The sequence below is a fragment of the Camellia sinensis genome, unplaced genomic scaffold (genome assembly GCF_055761805.1).
Source record: "Camellia sinensis isolate YWXY unplaced genomic scaffold, ASM5576180v1 Unanchor1, whole genome shotgun sequence".
In the NCBI taxonomy this organism is placed as follows: domain Eukaryota; kingdom Viridiplantae; phylum Streptophyta; class Magnoliopsida; order Ericales; family Theaceae; genus Camellia; species Camellia sinensis.
The window spans coordinates 10,349,042-10,369,478 of record NW_028128987.1 but is presented as its reverse complement, the minus strand read 5'-3'; the positions used below and the strand labels follow the sequence as shown (position 1 = coordinate 10,369,478).

Sequence of the window (20,437 nt, the reverse complement as noted above, 5' to 3'; positions counted from 1 at the left end):
TATGATATGTAAATCACACTTTAAGAACCCCAATCATCTTGCACATATTGAAACCAACAAATTCATCTAGAAAGTCCAGTGAACTCATAGCTTTTGAACCCTAGTCCCAAATCTCAATTTATCTAAAAGCCTGAATACCTACTCTGCTTCCTAATGTTTCAAAGAGGCTCTAACTTTGTGAACATATAGGTGAACTACATTACATGCCAAATCCTATACCTATTATGGCTGTTAGATACTGAATCTGAACATGACACTTATTGCTAAATAGATAAGGCATGGAAACTCGTGCCTCGATCAATTTTAAGGCATCCCAACCGTGAAAAGCATGCTTGTTCTTAATAATGTTTTATGACCAGTTCTATTGTTTCCCAATATCAATTGTGTGGCAGCAATTGGAAACATTTGCATGATCTGTACGAACCCACTATTGTGAAAGTCTTTCTAGATGTTAAGACATCTATTACTATCAATTTTTTATTTCAATTTCCTACCAGCATTACAGACTAGAATCAGTCTAAACCTGGTTCACATGAATGCAGGAAGCATTTACCCACCTACTAGGTGAGCAAAATGAACTTACTCAGGAGCTGGCATCCCAAGGACTGAGTATTGTCTATGAATTTGGCGATGCTTCAATGAAGAAGAATTTAGTAAATGCACTAGTTGGCACACTAACTGGTTCAGGAAAAAGAAAGAGAGCTGTTAAGGTAATGTCAATTTCCCTTCCTATATCATTTGTTCACAAAAAAATATCTGAAGTTCTATAGTTTGTTATTTAGCTTGTAGAAGACTCTGAGGTCTTCCATGAAGGTGCTATTGGTGAAAGTCTCAGTGGAGGGAAACTTAGCACTTATAAGGAGCTCTGCAACCTGGCAAACGAGATGGGACAGCCAGACTTGATCTATAAGTTCATGGATTTGGCTAATTATCAGGCTTCTATGAATTCCAAGAGGGGTGCTGCATTTGGGTTTTCTAAGATAGCCAAGCAAGCAGGGGATGCTCTACAGCCACACCTTCGTTTATTGATTCCAAGGCTTGTTCGATACCAGTATGATCCTGATAAAAATGTGCAGGTACACCTCCTTTCTTGTGCTGGAGCAAGTGTTATGTTTATTAGGCTCTTTGAGTATGATTGCTGTTCAAGTTTCCTCTGGCTTTGATTTACCGCATTCAATATTTGTTGATTATTTTGCAGGTTTCCACATGCCACCACTTACATTGTTTTTCTTTGGAATTTGAAACACCTTGAGAAATTAAATAGCATATCCATTCAACCATAAATTTTTACGACTATTTTCACTATGGTCTTTGCTCACTGCTTTTAGTCGTGCTATGCTTTAGGATGCAATGGCACACATCTGGAAATCACTGGTGGAAGATTCAAAGAGAACAATTGATGAACATTTGGACATTATTTTTGATGATTTATTCATACAATGTGGGTCTAGGCTTTGGCGTTCACGCGAGGCTTCTTGTCTTGCTCTTGCGGATATAATCCAAGGACGCAAATTTGATCAGGTTATTAGCTTCTTTTTAATTATTTATTTGTAGTCTGAGGCAATTTTGTCTTGATGAAATGCCTAATTAGTTAATCATTATAATCTTTTGGAAATTTGAAAACATAACATTTATAAATTATGATTGTGGACCAGACATGAGTGTTGCATCTAACTGTTACACGGTCTTGGGTAGAACTCACCCCAAAAACTAGCTATTAAGGTGAGGGTGCCCTCACGCTTATATGCTTAATATTACTTTAGTACTTAGGTGATGTGAGACTTTGTTTCACACCCTCCCTCACGCCCAGTGTACTCACTCGAAAGCACTTGCGGCATGCAAGCCATGGACTGCGTTTCACACTAACATATACAAACATATAGGTGCCAAACACAGGAACTCTGCATGGGCCGTGGCTATGTATTTCTGTTTGTGGATTTTAGTTAATATTGTCTCTGTGTTCAGTTCTGCAAAAAAAATGGTGAACTGCACTTGTTATTGCTCAATTTTTAAGTTAATGATGGTGGATTTTCTGAGCATCTAAAAAAGGATTGCATCAGTAATCATGTCTGTGATTTTGTTGGACTAGTGACCTACATATGTAGCTTATAAATCTTTTAATGAGGTTGTTTCTGGAATTCAGAGCAGATTAACATTTCTTATTCTCCATTTATCAATACAACTGTCTTTTTCTTTACTCATGCATGATATTGTCCATCACCGTGTCCCATACATGTCCACAGCGTGTTGGTGTCTGATACGTGATGTGTCAATTTTTTAAAGTATTACCTTATGTAGGACACTTAGGGGACACTATAGGGACAATAAATGGACATGTGTGTCTTGTTTTTGGACACTCCTTATGACACCTATGTGGGTTTTTTTTGCAATTTTAGAAAAATGAATTGGGGTTAAAGTAAATATGTAGAAACAAGTGAGGGGAATAAAATACACCCGCACATTTATTGATGCCTCCTATAGCTTTGTGCCCTAAATTTATATGATTATAGCCATAGACATATATGTATTATATGTTTTTGTTGTATCCTTGCTGTATTTGTATCCTAATTTTGCAATGTCTATCTCTGTGCTTCTTAGATCTGCACCTGCAGTCATAGCCGAAAATATTTTAAGGCATCCCTCGGATACTAATACTATAGCACTTTTTTTTTTTTTGATAAATACTAATACTATAACACTTTTCCTGTCTTATTCAACAATACTAATCATGATCACCTTGAACTATAATGCTTCTAGTGAAATGGTTGCTAAAAAAGGCTGGGGATGCTTCGTCACTGAGGTTCAGAGTAACTAGGCTTTTGTTAATGCCTAAATTTTGTATATTTCATGTTTGAACTAAAATCGACAAAAGGGTGGCTTAACATTTTTTGTGGGGAAAAAGAATTTGCAAAAACAGTTGCCGACAGTTTCCATTTAGAAGTTTCTTGAATTTGAACACATTGTAACAAAACCTTGTGGAAAGTACGTTAAATCGCATCAGACAAGTCTACATGTTGCATTATGCATGAAAGGAACTGACTTGAAACCTCCCTTCCCTTTTCTTTCACCTCTAATCCTTTGACAATTTTATCTTAATCTTTTCAAGTATGACTAATTCCAACTTCAAAATCCTAAGAAGCACGGACACTTCCAGAGAGGAAGCGTGTCATGTCTGACACCTGTGTACCACACCAACGCTCTTTGGGCATCCCTGAAAGTGTGTGACACTTCTACGACGTGTCTTAATTAGAAAGGGTTAATTACACCAAGACCACTTCAACTATTATTGAATATCAACTTACCCATCTTATCTTTGAATCCGTACATTTTGACCTCTTCAACTATAAAAATGTATTACTTTTACCCCCTCCAAATCACCTTCAAAAGGGGTGTATTTGTAAGATTTTTGTAATTGAGGGGATCAATATGTACAAGTTCATAGATGAGGGGAGTAAGATGATATTCGTTAATAGTTGCGGGGGTCTTGATGTAATTCCAATTAAAAAACCATATTCATAATATCGGATACTTTTTTGACACTTAGCGAGCACTTACACTTCTTGAATCCTTCGAACATGTCTTATATGGTGAATTATTTCATAATAACAATGTTTTGCATTCTTTAAAACACACTTATGCACTCTGAACATCTTTTGAAATATTTATATAATGAATACATCATATGTATTATGATGCTCTGTATGTATTATAATGCCATGTAATTATTTTGTATTCATTACAATATAATTGTTATGTGAATAATATCTTGATATTTAAGTTATGAAATATGTAACTTTTTAATGTAATTAGTGTTATGTAACATATTTCTCATTATGTTTGAATAAATTATTCATATATATAACATATAATGATATAAAAATATATAATTTTAACGTATTCCAAGCGTATTGTGTCCAATATTTTTTGAAAATCAACGTGGCAGTGTGTCATGTTGTGACAATGTTGTGTCGCATACCCATGTCCTACATTACATGGATCATTCAGGATTGTGGAATGGGAACGTCGTACATCAAATTGTGGTATGATAGGAGTAGACTTATATAGTTTACATAGTAAGAATTTAAGGTACTTCTAGTCCAGAATAAATTTTTTTTTAACAATTAAACATCCAATAAAACGTAGTTCCTTTTTCAAATTAATCATGTAGCAACACATTCTATGAGCATTGTGAGCCATCGTTTAACGTTTGTCATGTCAAAATTTCAGTCACCTTAGAGCATCTCTAATGGTATTTGCTATAATACCATTGCCATTGCTATAATTCGGTAATGAATAGTAGTAATTTGCCAAATTATAGCGTTGGTGCTCCAATGGTACACATGCTATTTTGGCAAATCTCAACTAACCTTCCCTCTAATAAGTTTGTAGATGTTGTTTGGATATAGGTTTTTTATTGATTTTTTTTTTTTTGTCTTTTGTGACCTTTTTTAAACTGTTTGTAAAAAAAAAAAATTATATGTTTACATTATACCCGACTAGACAAATATAAAAAATGAAAAAGAAATTGAAAAATTGAAAAACAAAATTTAAATATAATGAACAAAATAACACAATCTACTGTAATCCAACGGCTGATTAATAACAATCCAACGACTGAGATCTATCCTCTAGAATGAACCTCACATATCTCAAGAGAAATCCCAACCCCCTTTCTATCTCACTCTCATCTAAGATGAGAGCAATCTCTCTCTCTCTCTTCTTCGTTCGAAGAGATATGTAGAGCTTGTTCGCTATCAAATTCAACTCTGATGATCTCGAACTAGCAACTTCAAGCAATTCATGTGAGATCCGCTTCTCAGTTGCTTCTACTGAAGCCGAGCACCAAGTTTTAGGGCTTGATTCTATTCCTTGATTTGTTTATTAAACTAGAGCATTTAATTTATCATTTATTCAGCTTTACTCGTCTAGATATGACTTCCCTGTTATTGACAAATTGTTATTCTTCAATATCTATTGTTTTAAACTTCAGTTTGATTGATGAGAAAGCAGAGAAAACAATCTGTTTGGTTTAGAGTTCTTAAAAACAATTTTATATTTTAGTATTTTGTTGTATTCAATGAATTTTTTTTTAAAAAAAATTTTGTATAGATTTTATATTTTTAAGTGTATAGATCTAAAAATAAAAAATAAAAAAAAAAATTGAAAGCATTTGCTAAAAAGTAAAAAAATCTGAAATCGAATTTGGGAGATTTTCTAGTGAATGAATTCTGTCTTTTCAACTGAATTTGGAGCCAAAAATCTGTTGATATTTGATGATGTAGTATGTTTGGCACCTACTATTCAACCTACCAAATTTGAGAACAGAAATGGCATCTACTATCTTTGGCAAGAAGAATAGTAGGCCATTGGAGACTTTTTTTGTCACTCCTACTAAATTTTTTTGTCACTCTTGCTAAATTATAGCTTTGGCAGCACCTTTGGCAGCTCCATTGGAGATGCTTAGTTCATTATTTTTGATAAAAGCAAGGTTCTGAAAAGCGGTTGCGGTCGCCGTAACGGTGGCGGTCGCGTGGTTGCGGTTGCGGGGTGTAAAGGCCGTAGCGTAACGGTTGCGGTAACCGGAACCGTGAATTTTTTTATTTTTTGCACAATTTGAAAAAAACTTAGCGATACGCACATTTGCGGCCATGATCATATTTATTGGGTTTTAAAATAAATATTGATCAATTTTTATAAATTTTTAAGTTTGATCCAATATATTTCATATTTTTAAATCACTATAAATTGAGTTTTTTACATTTTATTTTAATAATTAATGGCTTTATATTATACAAAAAATCAATCACTAACTATTATATATCAAATAAACAATGAGAAAAGTAAGAGAATAAGTAAAAGCGTAAATATATATATATATATATATTAATCAAGCCAAATAGATAATGACCACACTTATTATTATTATTATTTTCAAACAATATATAGATAGACAGACACAAACAAAATAGTTGAGTGATAGCAGCTGAATAGAATAGTATAGGTTTTACAGCTACAACAAATCAATAACATGTTCTTCATCTTCCCTCTTTTCTCTCTCTATCTCTTGTTCCTCCATCTTCCCTCTTTTCTCTCTCTATCTCTTGTTCCTCCATCTTCCCTCTTCATCTTCCCTCTTCTCTCTCTATCTCTCTTCCCCCATTTTCAACTCTTTTTTTTTTGTTGTGTTTTTTCGAAAAAAGCAATTCGGAACCGTTACGTAACGGTGCTTAACAGGCCGTTACGGCACCGTTACGACCGCTATAGCAGCCGCTACGCCCGATACACCTGTGAATCTCAATCACACTGCAAAAGCGGCCGTAACGGGTGGCGGTAACTCCCACAACCGTTACGTAACAGTTGCGGCCGCTTTTTAAAACCTTGGATAAAAGCAAATATATTAAAAAAAAACTTTTGGGATCACTTTGGATTGCTAAATTTACCATTTTGGATCACTTTGGATGATGTGGCATGTTTGGCACCTGCTATTCAACCTACCAAATTTGAGAACAGAAATGGCATCTACTATCTTTGGCAAGAAGAATAGCAGGCCATTGGAGACTCTTTTTTTGTCACTCTTGCTAAATTATAGCTTTGGCAGCACTTTTTGCAGCTCCATTGGAGATGCTTAGTTCATTATATTTGATAAAAGCAAATATATTAAAAAAAAAACTTTTGCTAGGTTATCAGCAGTTTAGCGGTTTTTGGTAACACTGTCCGAGTCTATCCTACTTAGTCAAAACCTTATTCCTCTCAAATCTACCTTTCTTTTGAGTGTAATAATCACCAAAAGCTAAACATGTTTGACTGATATTTATATAATATAAATGTAAGTTTTGCATTTTAACGGATTTCTACCATGAGTAACCCTTCGTGTATTACTTTCGTTTATGATCCAGAATCATTTTGAAAATTGTCACATTTTTAGAAATTAAGCTGTTCTTTTTTGAAATCAACATAATTTTAAAATGTAGTAATTATTTGAATTGAAGCATATAGTGGAAGTGCAAACAAGTGATTCACCCCGCCCTCCCTCATTGTGAACACTTTCATCTTATAGCCTTCGTTGCTAGAAATTCACCTTTTTCTCTTTTGATGATGGGAAACTCCAACCATCCCACCCTGTCATCTAGTGCAAGGTCTTATGATGAACTTTGGATACGCACAATCACTTGCAAACCATACGTATCAATTAAGCCAGAGTATTTTTGTTTCGATGAGAGTTGCACGAGACCTCGTAGAATTACACCATAGTGGAGCTCCCATGTTCAACCCCATAGCCACTAGGACGCCCGTGTGGGTTACATCAGTTCACCTTGCTAACATGTTAAGCATATCCTTTGCAATGATTTGGAATTTGTCTCTTTTGTCTTGATTTTAATGAATCTTTCATTGAAAACTTGATGATATTTAAATTCCTCAATGCCCCATGACTAAAATAGAGTAATTCTCATTTTTTCTTTTTATGACATTTCATGGTGTAACTTTGTGTCATGTGCCCTAAATCAATTTATTCAAAATTAAACAAAAAAATAAAAACATAAACATAAACATCCAATGTGAACTGTTGTCAGGAAATGCATGGCCTCTCTCTTTACAACCGTCTTGAGTGGTGAAAGATATTTTTCTTTTTCCAACATTTTGACTTCAAAAATAATTTGGCTTCTTTTCATCTATTCTTTCGATTTATTGCGATAGTGTTATTTCTTTGTAGTATACTGTATTATCTAGCAGAACTAATTATCCTCAACAGAGATCTGCATTACACACTTAAGTTGATAGGACTGTTAGCGAGCATCCACTTTGCAGTCACACACCCATCATGTTCCATATTTGTACTCACATCCATGCGATTTCTAATTTTTTAAATCTGTATCATTATTTGTGGATGCTTTTTCAGCATGCTTTAAGTCGTGGGTGCTCTAGATTGAGTTCCTACATTCATTTCCAAGGAGAATTTCGTTTTGTTTCCCTGAAAATGGCTGAAATATTTCCCTTTCTAAAAACCAAAACAACATAGTCATAGAATTGAAATGTGTAGTCTCTCCATAAAGACACTACGAAATAAACCAAGTGCACTGAAACACACCGAAACAGTAAGTTGTCTTGAAATAAAGTTAAAATATCTATTACTTTTTTTGTTATTAATTATCATTATTATTATTATTATTATTATTATTATTATTATTATTATTATTATTCCAGTAAAGTCTAGAGCTTATTTCGTTGGGATCTTGTGCACTTTTAGAATCATATAACTTGCGTTTGATTGCAATGATTTATTTGGCATTACACAACAAATTTTGACCGAAGTATCATTTACTTTTTGATGCTCCACTCGTTCCTTTGTGTGAGTAAATGTACCTCCACTAAAGTACACCTAGTTTAGTCCCCATAGATTTCTTGAGATATTTTCTTACGAAGTTTTGCTAGGGCTGGAGGGTTTTTGGAAATGGGTGAGCTTCAAGGTTGGTGTGGGGAATAGGGTTCGGTTTTAGAGGGATAGGTGGTGTGGGGAGTTTCTTTTGGAGGAACGATTTCCTTTGATTTTTGCGATTGCTGTGGATCAGGAAGCAACAGTTGCATCTTATGGGAGTGGGCAAAAGTAGGTGGTAGTTTGGAACGTTCAATTGTGCCGTGATGTTCAGGATTGGGAGTTGGATCAATTGGTGGATCTTTTGGGGTTCTTGTATAGGCTACTGTTTGGAGTGGGAGGGGGAGGACGCTTTGGTTTGGGATTGCTGAAGGACGAAAGGGATTTTTTTAGTATCTTCGTTCTATCAGGTACTTGTGGGTGGGGTGGCAGTTTCTTTTCCTTGGAGGTATATTTGGGTGCCTGGTCCATCCAAAGTTGCTTTCTTTGCGTGGACAGCGGATTTGGGTCATGTTTTGACTATTGATAATTTGATTCGACGTCGGTATATCTTAGTTAATTGATGTTGCATGTGTGGTCGGGATATGGAGACGGTACATTATGTACTTATTCATTGTTCGGTTGCATTGAGGCTTTGGATGGTTATTGTGGTGACTTTTGGTTTGACTTGGTTTTAGTCGTTGACGGTGGTGGAGTTGTTGCAAAGTTGGGGTGGGTGGAAGATTGGGAAACAGCGTCGGAAGGCATGGTTACTTGCTGCTCATTGTTTATTGTAGCTGATTGGTTGGAACATAATAGGCTCATTTTTTAGGGTGTAACTCGTTCGGTTACGAGGTTGGAAAGCCGGTTATTCTCAGTGCTTCATAGTTGGGTCACGCTTTTAGTTGAGCCGGATTTGTTGGCCTTCGCGGATTTTGCGGATGGCTTGATTAGCTAGTTTTTTAGTTTTCTGTTTTGCGTTTTATGTGCTATGTCTTTTGGTTCTTAATTTTGTATGCTTTGCATCATCTTGATGCTTTCTCAATAAAGCTTGTTTTATTTATAAAATTTTTTTAAAAAAAATGTAGGAGGGAATGAAGCAATAGAATAGGAACGACTGTACAAAGAAATTAGTTGGGGTTTTGGAAGGGGTTGAGTGGGCACGGACTTAACCTTTGGCATAATCTGCACAAAGTGGTTGCACTCAGGTTTGAACCCACATTCGATAAATGTGTTATTGAGCTTCTATACTTTGAAACAGGTTTTGATTTATGTTTCCAAATATTCCCATGTATTTCCAAATTTTTTTGTCACGTCCATTATGTTTCTGAATTATTTGTGAAAGGTTTCCACTTTTCTGTTAATCAAAACAACACTAAGTAACAAAATGTTGATTCTTCATCTTTTCTAATATAAGTTGATCTATGGTGTGATGGCTTAACAATTGTTGATTTCTGGAACTCATGCATTTTGGTGGATTCTTGTAATACAGGTCGAGAAGCATTTGAAAAGAATATGGACAGCTGCATTTCGTGCTATGGATGACATAAAGGAGACAGTTAGAAATTCTGGTGACAGGTTATGCCGTGCTGTTACATCATTGACAACAAGGCTATGTGATGTCTCCCTGACAGAAACATCACATGCAAGACAAGCAATGGATATTGTTTTACCTTTCTTGCTAATGGAAGGCATAATGAGTAAAGTTGACAATATTCGCAAGGCATCGATTGCAATGGTTATGAAACTTGCAAAGGTTAACATTGTGCCAGATCTTGCAAATACAATGAAACATTGTTTTCCCGTAGATAATGTTGAGCTGCTTCATGGTTATACTTTCTAACATGGACTAATTTATCGTTGTTTCAAATAGAAAACAAAAAGTAAATGTTTTCAAATTGAATCATACACCATTTCAATTTTTTTGCATATATACTTCTTGTCCATTTGGCTTTTTAGATTAGGTCTTCATTTTCACTCCAAATTTGTTATTGGGCATTTGTATACCATTTAATATGTAATCTAGCAGCTAAAATATTTACAATTGAAATAATTCGGTATTCATTTCCATTTTTGTGTGGAACAACCTCTGTAAATACATAATATATCACTAGGAAATCAAACCTTTATTCTTAACCTCTAAAAGCTATATCCACAACATGTACCTCCCCGTAATTTCCAACAGTTGTGAATATATCTCTAGATCTTTCTAAATGCATTGACCTCTCTAATTTGTGCTGAACCTGTAGCATTGATGATGGAGGTTAAATTACCCTGGTACCCCCTATTGTTGAGTTTTCTCTAATCCAGGCAAAGCATTACAGTTATTTCCCAAATTTCCCCTTCCCTAGTTTTTTTCTTATCTACAGTTATTCACCTTGTTTTGTTCCGATGGTGATGCGCTATACACAATGATGGGTTTGCCCTCCCTTCCCATGATCCCTCAACTCTAATAAATGTGGTATTTAATTCCAAGTCTTTGGTTCAACAATCGAGAGAGTTTCACCAACAAATCTGTTACCACCTTCCCAAATTAATTACCATTGTTCCTTCAATTCATAAATTGACAAACAGTGGATGAACCATCAAATTACTCATAGCATCTTTCCATCCTCATCCTGACCTATGACCTTCAAGCTTAAGAACTCTTATTCCTCTTGTCCTGTAACCGCTCCCAGATTCAGTTGGTAGTAAGAAATTTGAATTTCATCCTCGGTGCTTTGATGTGGGATACTTAGGTTCTGCCTTTTGTTGGTTTGATCTGATCAGAAGCCCTAAGCAAAAAATAGAAAATTTTAAAAATCTAGTTAGATGCTGAGTTGCATCTGATTGGTAACGTTTTATAATGTGATCTTATTTTCAGCAAGATCACTCCTTCCATTCAGAAACGTGAAGTGAGAGTGTGATGAGCCTATAAATCATAGTGCTACCTTTCTAGCACTTGTTTCTGTGGACAAAGTAAAATTCACTGATATGTGGTAAAAACTAAAAAACGTTGGAAATTTGAACTGCTCTATCAGTGCCTAGGTTGAGGAATGATATCTGATACAAACATATGAACTAAATCGGTGTCACAATTATTTAAATTTGCAACAAAACTCTGCCCTTCCATTTTGTCTGCCATATGGATTTTTGCTTGAGCTGGAGTGTACATATCCAAAATTTTCTAGTTCATCTGATTTGATGATCTGTCTTGCTCTTTCTCTCTTTCTATGTGTTGCAGTGTTCCATTTCTCACACTATTATGTGGTTGATTAATATATTGATGAACAATGTAGTCACTTTACCAATGGTTGAAAATATGATGTAGATCCAATTTTGTAGTGTTGAATATCTTTTCTATTTGCTCAACTATATTGAGGTATCTGTTGTATTTTCAGGGTGCAGGGATAGCAATTCGTCCACATTTATCTGATCTAGTCTGTTGCATGTTGGAAAGTCTATCGAGCCTTGAAGATCAAGGGCTTAATTATGTTGAGGTATGGGTGATGTTGTAAGCCATTTTACCATTATGTGTATCTTGTATCACTTTATCACTATATACTTTTCAAAGATGGAGTTGTTATGAGCCATGTTGCTAACTCCCTCTGTCCCTCCCTTCTATAGTTGTTATCTTGGTACTCATTTATTTTGTTTCTTTTCTCGTAGTTACATGCAGCAAATGTTGGAATACAAAAAGAGAAACTTGAAAATTTACGAATTTCAATTGCCAAAGGCTCTCCAATGTGGGAAACACTTGATCGTTGCATAGATGTTGTGGATACACAATCACTGGAGCTGTTGGTTCCTCGTCTTTCTCAGTTGGTTCGATCTGGCGTGGGTCTGAATACTAGGTATGTTAATGTTTGTATAGTCTTTTTAATTGAAAGAATACTGCTGTAATGGGATTGTTTATATCAGATAACAGCTTTTTATTCACATTTAATTTGTGATTGATATGCTTGATGTGAATTTCGTGAGTCTTCCTTGATTGACCAAGCCTTGAAATGCTCTGCAACTGAACACATTAAATTACCAGTTAGAAATTACAAATTCCAGCAGTTGGTATCGAAGAAATTAGTTCATCTTCTTTCTTTCTTTCTTTCTTTCTTTTGTTTTGTTTGTTTGTTTTTTTTTTTTTTTTTTTTTTTTTTTAAAAAGTGAAGATGCTAGCTTTCTTATTTTCTAGGAAATGTTACTAAAAAAAATCCAGGAAAAGTTGTAAAGAGCACCAGCGTCCATTTTGTTATGACGCCTGCTTCTAGATGCAGAAATTTAGTATGATGCTCTATCTGATTGACATTCATTTGCAGATACTACTTCCACAGGTTTAACATTGGTAGCTTTCACATATATTGGTAGTTTTCATGAACCTTAGTGGCTGCATGCAATTTTATTTATTTTTTTTTTTTTAATTTATTATCCTGGAAATCAGTTGTTCATCATCAATTGTCTACTGACATGCTCAAATGATCCATCATATGTACCTAATGTTATCTTGAAAATGGGGAAAATGCTACGATGTGCACCTTTGGTAAAAGTTATACTTTTTGTGACAAGCAAAAAATATTATATTTTTTTTTTATGAGCAAAAAGTTAGTACTTTTTGCAGTAAAAAATTTACTTTTCGTATGAGGTGCATACCATATGCACCCCAAAAGATGTGCACATGGTAGCCATTCCCTGAAAATGGTCCTTTCTTTGTATCTGTTGTGAACATGAATCACAGATAAAGAGGACAGCTTCAGGAAACTTGTGAAGCTAACTGCAATTAGTTTTATGGTGAATTTAGGGTAAAAAAGCTTTTATTGATAGGGTTATGTTAGGTGGATTAAAGTTTCTGGAGTTCCTTGGTATGAGGATTGCTTGGTTTCTGAAAGTGTTTAGTTTCAGAATTTTCAGGAACTAGCTGCTGGATGTCCCTAGACAATAGTGATTTTTATTATTATTGTTCTATTATGGTGTGGTTGATCTAGGCTTGATTTAGTAGGGTCTTGGGGCTAAAAGGGAGCCATTGTGAGGGTATGAATTGAACCCCCAGAATAATGTTTTAAAGAATACAGAGTGAACATCTAGGAATCCAACCTAGAATTCCATGGGAAACCCCTAAGCATGGGTTGTAGGAGGCTCCCATGGGTTGTGTTACGGATCAAATATTGTTATGTGGGTCTTATATGGAGCCTTTGTTTGGTCCAGAATTTTGTAGTTGGTCAATGTTTCTTAGTTTCGTAATTTTGTTGTTATAGGCCTAGTAGAATTAGGCGAACTGATAGCCTATAAATGTCTCTGTGAGTTTTCTATTCTATGATGTTGAGTTCTCTAGAATTTATGTGAAACTTTTGATGTTTTGGTGATGCTTTGGGCAACCTTACCTAATAGCTAGGTTGATTCCAAGAGTTTTTTTCTTCTCTTTCTTCTTTTTCTTCTCTTCTAAAGAAAAAATGAGTATGAAAATTTTGGAATGTTCATTGATTTATGGATGATACATTTCAAGATGCTTATAGGCTTTATATTGAAATCAATAATACAATGACAACCCACAACTAATGTCGGGATTTTTGCTGTCACAGGGTTGGTGTAGCAAGCTTTATAAGCTTGTTAGTTCAAAAAGTTGGTGTTGATATCAAACCATTTACAAGCATCTTACTGAAGCTTTTGTTTCCAGTTGTTAAGGAGGAGAAAAGTGTCTTATCTAAACGTGCCTTTGCAAATGCTTGTGCAATAGTTTTAAAGTATGCAGCTCCCTCTCAAGCCCAGCAGTTAATTGAAGAAACAGCAGCCTTGCATGCTGGCGACCGGAATGCACAGATTTCATGTGCAATTTTGTTGAAAAGCTATTTGTCCGCGGCCTCAGATATATTGACTGGATATCATACCATAATTGTTCCTGTTATTTTTATTTCAAGGTTAGAGTTGAGCACTTATTTTATGTTAAAATTGATGTATTATTGATTGATGTGTATTGTATTTTACAAATGGTGAGGGGCTCCTTATATAGGAGATGTAGTGGAGTAGGTGGTAGTAGGTGGTAGTGGTAGGTGTGTAGTAGGTGGTAGTAGGTGGTGGTAGGTGTAGTAGGTGGAGTAGGTGATGGTAGGTTTTAACAGCCCCCGCAAACTCAAGGGGGATAGGAACTAACCAACTTGAGTTTGGAGAGAGTAACAAAACAAGAAAATAATCTGAAAAATAAAAAATGGATAGGAGACACTGTATGGTCGTGTCAGACCGTTGTAGAAGACTGTATGGTTATGGCAGACCGATGTAGAAGACACTGGCTCGTGTTGGATCGATGTAGAAGACAGTTTATTGGGTCATGTCGGACCGTTGTAGCAGACAATGTTGTGACAGTTGTTGTGACAGTTTACGGAGTCTTGCTGGACCCTTGTAGAAACTAACCGGAATCAATGTCGGGACAGTTTACAGAGTCTTGTCGGACCCATGAAGGAGCTAACCGGAATCAATGTCGGGACAGTTTACAGAGTCTTGTCGGACCCCCTAAAAAAGTCGCACCCTCAAAAGGTGTTGTGACAGTTGTTGTGACAGTTTACGGAGTCTTGCTGGACCCTTGTAGAAACTAACCGGAATCAATGTCGGGACAGTTTACAGAGTCTTGTCGGACCCTTAAAAAGTCGCACCCTCAAAAGGTGTACCCAATCTGTCAAAAGGCGTGCCATCAAAAGGCGTGCCATCAAAAGGCATGCCCAATCCATAAAAAGGCGTGTCATCAAAAGACGTGCCATCAAAAGGCGCGCCCAAGTTGTCGGCGAGCACCGAGAGGCGCATGATGCGCGTGTCTGCCTCTTCATCATGGTCTTTATAAACCGAAGCGGAGGCTGAGGCTTGGAAGCATAACGAACCAGTTGAAACCTCTTCGTTCTCTGAGAGCTTGTCGCTAAGAGCTGCAAATCTTGAAACACTCTGTAAACACTCTGTAACCAACCCTTCTCTGAAACACTCAGCAACCCATAACATGGCCTCGTCTTCCCGTTCAGCTACCCAGAATATGGCCTCTTCGTCCCGTGGTCTGCTCACTCTCTTTCCCGACCTCAACGAGTCAACAAGAGAGATAACTGGTGCGGTGGCCAGTGAATCTCAACCAAGCGCCTCTGGTTTTGCTCCGTTGAACTTTCCGATGCGGTCGGTGGAGCAAAAAATGGCGGTGCAAACTGATATTGAGGCCAATCAGTATACTTTGAAGTCATGTGTGGAGACCATGACGGCGGTCACAAACCTGTCGCACCGGCTGCAGAGTAGGACAAATGAGGTGCAGCAGTTAAACGCCCAGCTGGCTCTGCTCCAACGCATGTATAAGGATGCGCGAGCAGAGATAAGTGTGCTAAAGGCGGAAAATAAGGAGCTGAAGCGGAAGGCCACCGTGATGTTCCGATTTGGAGGTTCGCCATATGCTGCAGTGGAGGAGTATGGGGGAGTGAACGTGCTCGGTGGCGTGGAAAACACGGAGGCAGCACCGTCAAGGGCCGCTCAGGACGGAGGCAAGAAGAAGAGACCGGTGGCAGAGTAGAGAAGAAAATCCTGCCTGTGGATGTGGTGGATTTGTTGTTGTTGTTGTTGTTTGTTTGTTTTTTTTTTTTTTTTTTTTTTTTTTTTTTTTTTTTTTTGGTGTAAAATTGTGATCGGGGTGGATCCCCTGATATGAATAAAATGACAAGGTGGTGGAATGTTGTTGGTGTTATTTTGTGTTGTTGTTTTGTGTAATAATAAAAATAAAATAAAATAAAACAATGGAGAAAGAAAATAGATAAAAATATTTGTGGATGGGGGATAAGAAAAACAGCGGTGTATTTTTATTTATTTTTTTATTTTTTTTATTTTTTTATTTTTTTATTATTATTATTTTTTTTTTTGGTGGAATATAAAAAAATAATAATAAGATAACGGAAAAACGGGTGATGCTCTCACTAATAATGGTAGGGATAGGGGAAATAGATTATAATAAAAATATATATATATATATTAAAATAAAAAAAAAAAAGGTGAAATCGTGGGTGGAATAAATTAAGGGAAAGGAGGGAGATGATTAAAGTGGGTTTGAAAAAGTGTGAAACTGTGATGATGGTTGTGAGTGGAGCATATTTTAGAATAAAAAAAGTTATATAATATATTTCTCTCTCCAATGTCCCCAAAAGCTGTCCGAGCATGCTTTTATTTCTATTAACCAAGCTTGGGTCCTCATCTTTTGGCAGTACCCTTGGAACATGCTCTGTCGGAGGAACTTCAAAATCCATCTTAGATGGCCTTTGATTGCCATCCCTCCTTGACAAATTGGATGGCTTTCTCTCACTCTGGTTTGCTGTGACACCACCACTGCTACTACCTTCCACGGCTGAATCCTTATTCTTTGCATTATTTGTAGCCTCGGCAGCATCTTTCTCAGCTTCGATCTCAGCAACGATGGCGTCGATTTCCTCTTCTTCAAGTTGCCGCAAGCCATGCTCCTTCGTCATCACAGCAACTTCAATGGTCTTTCCCCCACTCTCAACAACTTCGAGCAAGGCGCGAATTGCAAGTTTGACAATTTCTTGCCCAGAAGTTTCTTTATAATTTTTCTCCAAAAAATCTCGCATTGAATTAGAGTTTCCCCCAGTTGCATTAGCTTTCCATGCAGAAAAAGTACCTGATGGATCTGTCTGATATAGCGATGGCACACCAGTGTGAGGGTCAAAGCCCACAATCAAAGTTGAAAGAACAAACGGTCTGCCACCACTTTGTGTGTACTTCTGTTGAAGACCATCAGAGGATGGACCTTTGCTGGCACGCAGTGGCACTGCTTCTTGAATGATCACAGCCTCAAGAGCAAAGAGAGGCTGCTTTGAAAGTTGCAGCACAAACATATGGTGACGGAGGTTCTTGAGAGAATCGTAACTCCAACTGTTGCGAGACGACGACTGAGATTCGAAGAACGACGAGAACGCATCCATTTTTCTTGAGAGAGATCGATCGATTGATTCGATTACAAGTTTGTATCTATGTAGGTATGTATATTTATGTATTGATAGAGATGACAGCGGAATAGGTTGAGGTCCGGCGGGCGGCTAAGGTGAGGTTGCCGCCCGCTGGGGAAGCGAAAATAGGAGATTCTAAACCGGCTCTGATACCATGTTAAAATTGATGTATTATTGATTGATGTGTATTGTATTTTACAAATGGTGAGGGGCTCCTTATATAGGAGATGTAGTGGAGTAGGTGGTAGTAGGTGGTAGTGGTAGGTGTGTAGTAGGTGGTAGTAGGTGGTGGTAGGTGTAGTAGGTGGAGTAGGTGATGGTAGGTTTTAACCTTTTATCATGTTGTTGTTGGGTTGTCATCTGCAGATACTTTTGGACTGTAATATGCCTGCATTTTGCTGTTACAGATCTTTTAATCATGAACAGCGATACCTAACAGGTTGGAATGACATGTAAAAAAGAACAATTAGCAGATGAATTACAAAACCAGAAATTACCGTCCATATTTCTAGAATTAAATATCAATGTAACGCAATGTTTTAGTTTGTAGAAATCATAGAGCAATCATTCCAAACTCTTTCATCAATGAACTAGTCATAAAACAATGAATTTTCACAATTTAGATTGGCGCAATTTTTTAATCTATTTATTTTTTAACATAAGGGCTATGGGACTATGTTACCTGAACTTGATAGTGCATATTATGTGCTGCTTTTTTCTAAGCGTTGGTAACCCAATCTTTGAATAGTTAGGCATGGGCTGGCTGGCTGAGTTGTTCAGTGTTGAAATGCAGGACTTTTTTCTTATGCCTTGGGTTTAAAATGGAGGTTCTAGTAAGTCAGTTGATAGAATATTTCATTCATTTTAGAACTGTCCATAAGATGTTCTAGTGGCATTCTAGTCAACCAAGATTGTGTTCGTATGTCAAAATATGCCAGTTATGTTTCTTGGCGGCCGTTATTCACATCTCATATTGGCGTATTCTTTAAAGAGTGGTCACACTCCTCCATCTCCTAGGTCCATATGACATGATAATGTGATCTCTATTGTAATCCTGTTTCATTTAAGCTCATACAATATGCATTGTTAAAACCTACCATCACCTACTCCACCTACTACACCTACCACCACCTACTACACACCTACCACTACCACCTACTCCACTACATCTCCTATATAAGGAGCCCCTCACCATTTGTAATAGATAACATATATCAATCAATAATACATCAATCATAATACATACAATTTATTCTCTCTGTATTTCTCTCTCTATCAATTTATCTTACATGGTATCAGAGCAAGGTTAAGACCTTAGTATTTTTCGCTTCACCGGCGGGCGGCAACCTCGCCTTGGCCGCCCGCCGGACCTCAACCTATTCCGCCCGTCAAGATCAACTTCCCATCAAGCTTCAACAAAGAAAGGACCAGATCTTCTTGTTGCAGTATTGCTCTTTGATTTGCCCGAACTACAGTTTCTGCAGCATCCAACGATGCATCCACCTCCCACTGTGTCTCCTATCTTGAACTTGCTCACATTGGATCCCACCTCTATCACTTCATCAACCACTTCATGCCCTGGAACCATGGGGTAATTGGACATGCCAAGATCCTTCTTGATCTGCTGACTATCAGAATGGCAGATTCCACAACAACTCACCTTGATGAAAACCTCTTCCGGACCAGTGTTCCTGAGAGTGTAAGTATCAGGGGAGAGTACTCAGAACGGTTCGCCTCCGGTTTCGCCTGCTGGATCTACGCCATCTCCATCCTCGACTCGATCTCCATCGTAGGTCCGACCCGAAACCAGTTCAAACAGTCCGTCACATTCGGACCCACATTCTCTGGCGCTGCCGCCGCCGCCATCGGAAACGACCTGCCCTTGGCCACCAGACACAAATATGGACAAACCACCAGCATCGGGCGGCGCAGGCAGGGGACGCACAGTCCCGGCGAGAGAAAGTATCTCGAATCGGCCGTGTAGTGTGACCACGCTTCCAGCAGGAGCCGCTGGCTGACAGAGCGTGACGATTGGAAACGGTGCCGCTTCCGCTGAGAACAGAAACTCCTCTCCAATTACATTAATCAACCCACTCCCTCTCTCTCTCTCCTATCTCTCCAGATGATGATTTTCTGTGGGCCTATCTCTCCAGAGCATTTTCTCAAATCCAATCAAGAGCATTTTCTCTCTCTCCCTTTACTTTTTCCACTCCCACAAAACATTATCATCGCCATTCCCTAACCCACTTGGGCTTGTTCCCATCTTTTCATATAACCCATCATGCATCCCACTCACTGAAATATCAAAACTATATCACAAACCACCGCAATGGTGCTCTTCTGCTCTTTTGGTTTTCACCAAATAATGGGCCAGCTGTCCACTCCCGTTGCTCCACTTTCTTTATTTTTTTATCTTTCTTTTTTATTTATAAAAAAAAATAATAATAATAATAATAATAATAATAATCATAATAATCAATACACAAAACAAAACAAACAAAAAAAAAAACAGATTTGCACAACAACTTTGTTTTATTTATATTAGGGATCCACCCCGATCACAGTTCTCCACACCATAAAAAAAAAAAAAACGCAAATCCAACACCCACTACAACAACAGATTTGTTTTCTTTTCTGCAGACGGCCACACACCGACCTCACTTCTTCGCCTATTCCGCCGGTCTTTTCTTCTTGCCTCCGTCCTGGGCGGCCCTTGACAGTGTTGCCTCCGTGTTTCCCACTCCACTGGGCACGATCACTCCACCCTGCTCCTCCACTACAGCATATGGCAGACCTCCAAATCGGAACATCACGGTGGCCTTCCGCTTCAGCTCCTTATTTTCCGCCTTTAGCACACTTATCTCTGCTCGCGCATCCTTATACATGCGTTGGAGTAGAGCCAGTTGGGCGTTTAACTGCTGCACCTCATTTGTCCTACTCTGCAGCCGGTGCGATAGGTTTGTGACCGCCGTCATGGTCTCCACACATGACTTCAAAGTATACTGATTGGCCTCAATATCCGTTTGCACCGCCATTTTTTGCTCCACCGACCGCATCAGAAAGTTCAACGGAGCAAAACCAGAGGCGCTTGGTTGAGGTTCACTGGCCACCGCACCAGTTATCTCTCTTGTTGACTCGTTGAGGT

At 37.6% G+C, this 20,437-nt stretch overlaps 2 protein-coding genes across 5 annotated transcripts in view; one reads left to right on the top strand and one right to left on the bottom strand.

The window, feature by feature from the left end:
- LOC114319780 (uncharacterized) overlaps positions 1-20,437 on the top strand; it is a 76,408-nt gene that overhangs the window by 43,613 nt on the left and 12,358 nt on the right. For 2 of the 4 annotated variants that reach the window (XM_082910748.1, XM_082910747.1), the window contains 7 exons: positions 543-710; positions 783-1,076; positions 1,345-1,521; positions 9,843-10,106; positions 11,731-11,829; positions 11,999-12,183; positions 13,900-14,235. In XM_082910748.1, coding sequence (XP_082766874.1) covers positions 543-710; positions 783-1,076; positions 1,345-1,521; positions 9,843-10,106; positions 11,731-11,829; positions 11,999-12,183; positions 13,900-14,235 — 1,523 coding nt within the window. The remainder of the gene's footprint in view (positions 1-542; positions 711-782; positions 1,077-1,344; positions 1,522-9,842; positions 10,107-11,730; positions 11,830-11,998; positions 12,184-13,899; positions 14,236-20,437) is intronic. The other 2 variants (XM_082910750.1, XM_082910749.1) reach the window with 1 other exon arrangement.
- On the bottom strand, positions 15,921-17,620 carry LOC114277532 (uncharacterized). The gene has a single exon (XM_082910751.1). The coding sequence runs from the start codon at positions 17,266-17,268 to the stop codon at positions 16,249-16,251; it is 1,020 nt and encodes a 339-aa protein (XP_082766877.1). The 5' UTR covers positions 17,269-17,620; the 3' UTR covers positions 15,921-16,248.

What these genes read in the sequence shown, in the direction of transcription:
- LOC114277532 (XM_082910751.1), bottom strand. Translation starts at nt 17,268, where the DNA reads ATGGATGCGTTCTCGTCGTTCTTCGAATCTCAGTCGTCGTCTCGCAAC.